This window comes from Centrocercus urophasianus, unplaced genomic scaffold (assembly GCF_019232065.1).
Source record: "Centrocercus urophasianus isolate 14NV4802_14NV808 unplaced genomic scaffold, USGS_Curo_1.0 seq_33, whole genome shotgun sequence".
NCBI classification, from domain to species: Eukaryota; Metazoa; Chordata; class Aves; order Galliformes; family Phasianidae; genus Centrocercus; species Centrocercus urophasianus.
Window position 1 is genome coordinate 3831735 of NW_024884900.1, and position 8168 is coordinate 3839902.

Sequence of the window (8168 nt, forward strand, 5' to 3'; positions counted from 1 at the left end):
CCGGCTACGGGGCTGATGCAGCCCCCCTATTTGTCCTCTGCACGGGCCGTCCCCCCACGCACCCCTCTGTGCCCCATACACACGTCCCCAGGCCCCGAGTCGGTGTAGGGGGGGCTCAGTGGGGTCGGGGGGTCACTTCTCCATCAGGGAGAGCTGCAAGATGCGCTGCAGCTCCTCTTCCTCCTGCCGCGTCCGCCGCTCCGCCTCCTCCTGTTCCCGCGCCGACAGCGCCATGGCCAGGCGCAGCTGCTCCGCGTAGCTGGGAAACAGCGTGCTGGGCCCCCCCCCCGCCCCCCGGCGCCGGGCTGGAGGGGGGTCTGGGGGCTGCCGTGTGCTGGGGAGTCCTGGGGAGGCACGGCCTGACCTCAGCCCGGTGCCCCAGAGGGACCCGAGGGGATGGGACCCGCTCCCACACCCTCGGACCTTACCAACCTGTCTCCCCGGCGTCCCTCGTGCGACATGGGGTGGGTGCCTGGCTTGCTGTTGGTCAGTGCTTCCCAAATGGTGACCTGGAGGAAAGGGAGGAGAGGAGGGGTCAGAGAGGGGGGTGAAATTTGGCCCCAGTGTGGCCCGTAGGGGAATGGAGCAAGCATGGATGGTGGGATGGGATGCTCCTCATGGGATCCTAGTGACTGGGGGGAGGGATGAAGAGGTGGTTTGATGAGGATGAGAAGGATGAAGATGAAAAAGATGAGGGTGTTGGGTGAGAACAACATTGGATGACGTTGAGGAAGATGAAGATGTTGGATGACATTGAGGAGGACCAAGATGTTGGATGAGGATAAGGAGAAAAGCTGGATGAGGAGAAAGAGGATTTAGGAGGAGAAGGAGGATGCTCAGAATGAGAAGGATGTTGGATGAGGAAGATGAGAATGAGGAGGACAAGGGTATTGGATGAGAAAAATGTTGGATGAGGGGGATGAGACTGAAGACACTGGATGAGAAGGATAAGATAACGTTGGATGAGGCCAAGGAAGATGAGACAGCTGAGACTGTTGGATGAGAAACATGCTGGCTGAGGAGGATGAGGAGGGGGCTCTCCCCACAGCGCCCACCTGGTCGTACTCGCTGCCTGCTTCCAGCAGGCTCTGCTGGATGGCAAACTGCAGCAAATCGTCCTCATCCTCCCGCAGAGCATCCTGGTGGGTGCCCACCACGCTGTACCCCCGTGGCACCTCAAAGAGTGCCGGGTCCATCTCACACGCCCGGCAGGACGCTGCAGGGAGACAGATGTGGCTGGGCAACCAACGCCCCTGTGCCCCCCACCCACCGCATGCCCTCGCCCCCCCCATGTACTCAGGGAGCTGGAGCTGCTGACACTGGAGGAATCGCTGCTGGGCGAGGGGGCCTCACTGCTGGGGCTGTTGCGCAGGGAGCTGACGGGCTCATCGCACCCATTGAGGTTCCCAAAGGTGATGCGGGCATTGAGGATGTGGAAGATGGGGATTTCTGCCCGTATTAAAAACAAAAGAATAACGAAACAAAGAGCGAGGAGGGAAGCTGGCTGTGTGCCCCACCGGACTGGTAAAGGCCCCCTCCCCGTGCCGTCCCCCATACCAATCTTGACAGGGAAGCCGGGCGGGAGGCGCAGAGTGATGAAGTCACGCAGCTTGGCGAAGAGCGCGTTGCTGATGGCCATCAGGTCGATGATGGGGGCCACCTGCTCACAGAGGGACAGCGGGTGGTCCTCGCACAGCCACAGCTTTGCCTTGAACCTGCAGTGGAGGGGACAGGCGCCAGGATGGGGGCCCAGGAGCCTCGCGATGGCAGCACGGTGTCGTTGGGGTCCCCTCTTCCCTCCCTGCTCGCCCCCCTCACTTCTGCGTCTTGGTGGTGAGCTCCATGGGCCGTCCCATGTCCCTGTTGCCCAGCTCGAAGTTGGGGTTGAAGTACTCCTCAGGGGTGATGGCGGTGGGGTTGGTGTGGCTCAGCGTCTGCGTGATCAGCGTCTGCGGGGACAGCGGTGCAGTGATGGTGGCAAAGCTGTGGGGGGTGGCACAGCCATGGGGACCCCCCTAGCACACTCACCCCATTGTTGGGCCCCACGTGCTGCTCAGCGATGCCCAGGAAGGACTGTAGTGGGGTCTTACTGCCTGCAAGACGGGGCGTGAGGCCGAGCACTGCAGCCCTGTGCCCACCACCGCCCCACGCGCTACCTTTGCTCTTGCCCTTGTGCTGGTCTGAGAGATGCTCCGTCCGCGTCCGTGTGATCAGCTCCACGTTGGATGCGCCGTAGACCTGTCCAAGCAGGGAGAATGTCAAAGGTTCCCCAAAAAACAGCTGTGCCCATTGCAGCTCAGCCCCCTGCCCCTCACCTTGGCCTCATACCCATTCACCATCTCTGTCTTCTCACTTCTCCAACCCAGAATCCCAGATTTGTTCCTGGGGGCGACACGGGATGCTGTCAGGGAGGGATGGGACGGGTTGGGATGAGATGGTTGGGACTGGTTGGGTGGGAATGGCTGGGATGATTTGGGATGAGATGATTGAAATGGAATGGAATGAGGTAGGAGAGGATGGGATTGGTTGGGTTGGGTTTGGATGCTTGGAGTGAAATGGGATGGGATTTATTGAGTTCAGTTAGAATGAGTTGGGTTGGGTTGAGATGGGATGGGATGGGATGAGATGGGATGGGTTGGGATGGGTTGGGATGGGTTGGGTTGGGATGGGTTGGGATGAGATGGGTTGGCATGGGTTGGGATGGGATGGGTTGGCATGGGATGGGTTGGCATGGGATGGGATGGGATGGGTTGGCATGGGATGGGATGTTCCCACTTGGGTAGCCAGATATGTGAGCAAAGGGTTGACCAGCAATGTCCCTGCCCACCTTTCAAAGGCGATGTTCTTGGTATCAAGCTGGGTGGTGACGACGGGGGCTGTGAGCCGACCCATCACCTGCTCCTCCGTGGGCTGCACAGCAGCCAGCAGCACCTCCTGGTCGTGGCCGGCCAGGGCCAGTGTCTCTGAGTAGACCACTCGCCGGTCATGGTCAATCTCCATCACCACTGCGCTGGTGTCTGTGGGGAGGGGGTGTTCAACACAGCGACAGCTGTGATCCTCCACAGCATCCCCCAGCCCCCTCCTCACCTTGTCCCCTGAAGACAAAGCTGCGGTTGCCCCGCTGCCAGGTCATATGGTCAAAGCCCAGCAGCGTGGTGTCCACCCGCAAGTTCTGGCCGCTCTTCCACACCTTGTACGTGTCACTGGGGCAGATCTTGGACACCAGTGGCACTGGGGGAAGACGGCGATAGCCCAGCCAGGGATGGGGCCACCCTGTGCCTCCCAGTGGGCTGCAAGCACACTGGGAAGCTCCCACTCCGCCCGAGCTTACCCCAGCTGGTGAACTCCCACTTCATCTCCACATAAAAGTCCTGGGCCTGCCAAGAGCAGTGGGGTGGGCAGGGGCCCAGCAGTGACGCCCCCAACCCCGAGGGCTCCCCCAGCCCCAGGTACCTTGCGCAGCTTCTCCAGCAGGATGGGGATCCCGGCCAGGCGCTTGATGGCTCTCTGGTAGTCACGGTAGCGCAGGACCAGCTGCACCAACTCGAGGTCACGGGTGCTCACGGCCTCCTGTAGCACTGCAGGTGGCACAGCACGGTGCAGCACAGTGCAGAGCGGCACGGCACAGTGGGGCACAGCACGGCACGGCACGGCGTGGTTCAATACGTGGTGTGGAATGGCACAAGGCGGCGCAACACGACGTGGTGCAGCACAGCATGGGATGGCACAGCGGGACGCAGCACGGCGCGGTGCAGCACGGCACAGTGCGACTCGTGCTCCCCTTGGGGACCAGGCTGCCCACATCGGAGGCCCCGCTCACCTGTCCAGCCGCTGCGGTTCTCTTTGCCCACATCAGCTCCATGCTTCAGCAGCACCCGGGCGCACTCCAGGTGGCCCAGCGTGGTGGCCAGGTGCAGCGGGGTGCGTCCTCGGGGGTCCAGCTGCTCGATGTCGGCCTGGTGGGGGGCATTGGAGCTCAGGGGAGGGCGGGCTGTCTACGACTCCCTTCCACAGCCGCATCTCCATCCGACACAGCCGCAAGCCGGGAGAAAGCCCCCACCTCTGTGGCTCTGGGGGGAGCCGTGGCCCAGTTGCCAGGCAGCAGCTGCCGGCAGCCCCCACCGCGGCACGGCGGGGCGACGCGGGCGCACGTGTTCCCCGCGGATCAGCAGCCGGGGGCGGGCAGTGCTGCGTGAGCGGAGCGGCTGCTGTGAGCATCCCCGGCTCCGGGGAGCCGCGCTGGGGCTGTTTGTGCCAAGCCCGGGGGTTGGCAGGGGGCCAGGCACCAGGAATCCCCCCTCCTCCCCCCCCCCCCAACACACATACACGGCTCCGGCTGTTCCCGAGGCAGCGATGCAGCCAGCACCCCATGCAGCATTGCACCCATGGGGCAGCGACCACCTGGGATGTCCCCAGCGCTGGGTGTCCCCATGGCTGCATCCCCAGGGGTCACTGGGTACTGGGGACCCCCAGGTTCCCTTTAACGGCCCCTCCGCTCCCCAGGAGCCTGCATGCTGCTCCAACACTCTCCAGGCGACTGCTGCTTCTTAATTGCACTAATGAAAAGACTCTAATTAAAGTGATTGCCCCCCAGCTGGGGGACGGGTGCTGCAGGCTCTGTGGGGTTCCCCAGCTGCATCCCTGACCCAGTGCCGTGGGGGGGGCCGGGGCCACCGATTTGGGGACGCAACATCAGAGCCAACCCCACGGGACATGGCATGACCCAATTTTTGCCATCAGCTCTGAGCCCGAGGAGGGGGGGGGGGGCACAGCTGTCTGTCCTGGGACACGTTTGGGGCAGTGGCAGTGCCGTGTGGGGCTGCAGCATGATCACCCATTGTCCCTCAGCCCCACAGGCTGTCCCCAGTGTTGGAGACTCCAGCACAGGCACAGAGTCCAGCTCCTATGGCAGCAGGGGACGCGTGGCTTTGCAGGGTGGCGGTGCCATGTGCTGCTGTCCCTGCATAGCCCTGGGGGCAGTGGGGTCCCTGCGGTGTGGAATGGGGCAGGCTGCAGCATGGGACAGTGGGGCACAATGGGGCACAATGGGCTCCATCTCAGCCACATCCTCGCGCTGTCCCCACCGCCTTTTGCCCCCCCAAGGCGGAGCCAAGCGTGGCCTGGCGCCTGGCGGTGACATTCAGCATAACCCACACGTGGCCCTTTGTGGGCTGCCAGCCCTACAGGCCCACACGTTCCAGAGGGGCCACATGTGGTGCTGCTGTCCCCACGGGGGTTCCCAGGCAGAGGACAGCAGCCCCCAGCATTGCCCTTTCAGCCCAGGGATGCTCTGATATGCAGAGGGCTGCGCTGTGTCCCCGGATGCCCCTGGGTGGAGGTGGGGGGCTCAGACCAGGCTGCACCCCCTTCTTCCCCCAAATCCCCTCCAAACCTGGGCTCAGGCCTGCAGCACCCATATCCCCTCCCATGTACCCGGCCTGCTCACAGGGTCAGCATTGCTCTCGCTCTGACAATAGGGACACAGAGGGAGGCAAGGGGGCCAGAAGATCCCCATTGAGCAGGGGGTTCACTTAGAGCATCCCCTCCCCCCAGCCAGCAGCATCCCACACTCATCTTTGAGCTGCACTGCAATGGGGAAAAATGACCCCAGATGACCACAGGTATAAACACAGTGGTGATGGGGCAGGGGAGCAATACCGGCAGACAGGCAGCTCCCCCCCCCCCCAATGCCCCCCCACAGGAAAAAGGGAGGCGGAGGGAGGAACCAGAGCCAGAAGGACACCATTGAACAACGAGTTCACTCCCCCCCGGGGGGGGGGCGCCCCCCCCCCGCCCCAGCACCGGGGGGGGCAGGTGGCAGTGACTGTGGCTGTTGGGGGGGGGGGAGGAAGGCATGGCCTCCTCCAGCGCCTGCGGTTTCCTGCGTCTTCAGGGTTGGGTTTTAATTACCTGAATTGCAACGCCAATGGGGAGATGGAGGCTGGGAGCGGGGGGAGCACACAGGGAGGGTGCCCCCACCCTGCAGAGAACCTCCTGGCTGCCTGGGGCTGGGAGCTGCGCTCCAGCAGAGCAGGGCCTTGAGAGCCCCTCCCCTACCTCCGAGGGTGGGCAGCTGGGGGGGCTGCGTTGGCTGCACCCCACCTCTGGGGAGGGAGAAGGGGGGGCTGGTGGAGGGGGGGGGGGGGGCACAGCGGCCGGGGAGGGGGCGGGGGACGGGAGGGGGGGGGGGATGTGGGGGGTTGGGAGCGGGGGGATCCGAGATGGGGGGGATCTCTGCTGCTCCGGTGGCAGCTGTCACAGTGCTGGGGGGGCACGAAAGGACCCCAACCCCCATCAGCATCACCGCGGCAGGAGGACCCCATCCTCATCCCTTTCCTCAGCCCCAGCCCCGGCCGCAGCCCAGCGTTGCATCAGCTCGAACCGAACGCCCCGCACCGCCCCGCACCGCCGCCCCACCTGCTTGGCGCTGAGCTCTCGGTCCAGTTCCCGGGCTCGGTTGTGCCAGACGAGGTAATGCAGCGGGTATCTGCCCTCCGGCCCCTTCCTGCCCGAGCAAGACGCGAGCATCCTCCGTGCATGCTGGAGCGGCGGAGCGGGGCGCGGGGCGGAGCGGGGCGCGGGGCGGGGCGGAACGGGGCGCGGAGCGGTGCGGGGCGGTGCGGGGCGGGGGGGTCGGGGGGGGTTTGTGGGAGCCGCCCGGACGGTGCTCCCCCCGCATCGCCCCCCCTCGCCGCCCGGCCTCATGGGACTTGTAGTCACCGCGCGCGGCGTCGCCCCTTCCTCCTCCTCCTCCTTTTCCTCCCCGCACCCCCCCGCCGGCTCTATGCCCCCCCCGTGTGCGGGGCTGCACAGAGACGGCTCCGTAGTGCCCGAAGGCACAACCCCAATTCTGATCCTCCCTTCCTTCCCCACAACGCGGCTCTCCCCACCCACGGGCGCTCAGCACGCGGCGCGACCCCCGCGATGAGCCCAGGGGGGTGCCGACCCCCCCCCGGCCCCGTTTCCCTTTCCGTCCTCGTCCCTCCGCTCGTGTTTTCCGGCAGCCGCCCGAGAACAATGCAAGGTTGGGACCCACGGCTGTCCCCCCCGGTCCCCCCCCGCGCCCTTATGGTGTTCCTGCAGGGTCACCCCTTTCCTTCCCTGCCCTGAGGGAGGGCTTTGGCCGCTCCCCCCCCATCCCACCCCGGGTCCCGCTGCTCCATGACGTCACGGCCATGCAGCGGTGAGGTCAGCGCCGTGCGGGTGGCAGCGTGACACGGCGGTGCTGATGGGGGTCCCCAGGGCAGGGAGTGCCCCCCGACCCCATTTACCCAAGGCCCCAGAGATACCCCCCTTCCCCCCCCCCCCCCCCCAATGTGCTGCGTTCAGCCATCGTGGGGATGGGGGTGTGAGTGGCACTGGGGTCAGGATTTGAGGTGACTGGGGCCTGGGGGGGGGGCACGGGGTGCAGGTGGGAGCAGGATGGGGTGCTGGGCTGGGAATGGGGCTGGGGCAGGGCCGGGGGGTGCCTGGAACCACAAGTGGGACATGGGCTGGGTCAGAACCGAGAGCAGGACATGGACCAAAGCTAAAACCAGCACCAGTGGATGCGCAGAGCGAGACCAGCCCAGAAGCAGAATCAGGATCAAATTGTGAGTCGGAACCAGGCCCAGAGGACGTCCAGGATCAGGGTCACTATCTGACAAGAACCAGGGGATGTCCGGGACGAGATCAGGACCAGGACAAGGTCCAAGACTAACCCAGGACCAAGACCAGGAGCAGGGGATACCCAAAACCAGGACCAGAATTAGAAGCAGGGAACAGAACCAGGACGGGGACGAGAACAAGGAGACACACAGAATCAGGATCAGAACCGGGACCAGAACCAGAGGACGATCAGAGCCAGGATGAGAACCAGGACCAGGACGGGGAGCCGACCAGGACGAACCCCGAGCCGCCCCTCAGGGCCGCCCGGCCGCAGCTCCCCCTCCAGCAGCCGGTGCGGCGCTCAGGGCGTGCCGTGCGCTGCGCTGCGCTGCGCGGGGCGGTGCGGGGCGGCGGCGCTCGGTGCTCGCGGGGCGGAGACGGCGCTGCCCCTCCTCCGCCGGGGCCGGGCCTGAGCCGCTTCCTGCGGAGCCGCCGGGGCTGCGAGCAGCCGGCAGGGCAGGCGGCAGGGAGGGCGAAGCAGCCCCGGGCCCCGCCGCCCCCCCCTTCCCTCCCCTCCCCCA

The 8168-nt window shown here is 65.4% G+C and overlaps 1 protein-coding gene across 3 annotated transcripts; it reads right to left on the reverse strand.

The window, feature by feature from the left end:
* Positions 1-31: 31 nt before the first annotated feature.
* On the reverse strand, positions 32-6542 carry ANKRD13B (ankyrin repeat domain 13B). 3 transcript variants are annotated; one of them, XM_042830127.1, is made up of 15 exons: positions 6418-6542; positions 3821-3956; positions 3454-3578; positions 3332-3377; positions 3088-3231; positions 2828-3017; positions 2316-2382; positions 2157-2238; positions 2029-2093; positions 1819-1949; positions 1558-1715; positions 1297-1449; positions 1056-1216; positions 433-509; positions 32-344 (listed from the first exon to the last, which is right to left on the reverse strand). In XM_042830127.1, the coding sequence occupies exons 1-15, from the start codon at positions 6526-6528 to the stop codon at positions 116-118; spliced, it is 1875 nt and encodes a 624-aa protein (XP_042686061.1). In that variant the 5' UTR covers positions 6529-6542; the 3' UTR covers positions 32-115. The 3 variants fall into 3 exon arrangements, with proteins under 3 accessions (XP_042686061.1, XP_042686062.1, XP_042686059.1); XM_042830128.1 differs by having other exon boundaries at positions 32-364; XM_042830125.1 differs by having other exon boundaries at positions 2029-2238.
* Between the last annotated feature and the right edge of the window lie 1626 nt (positions 6543-8168).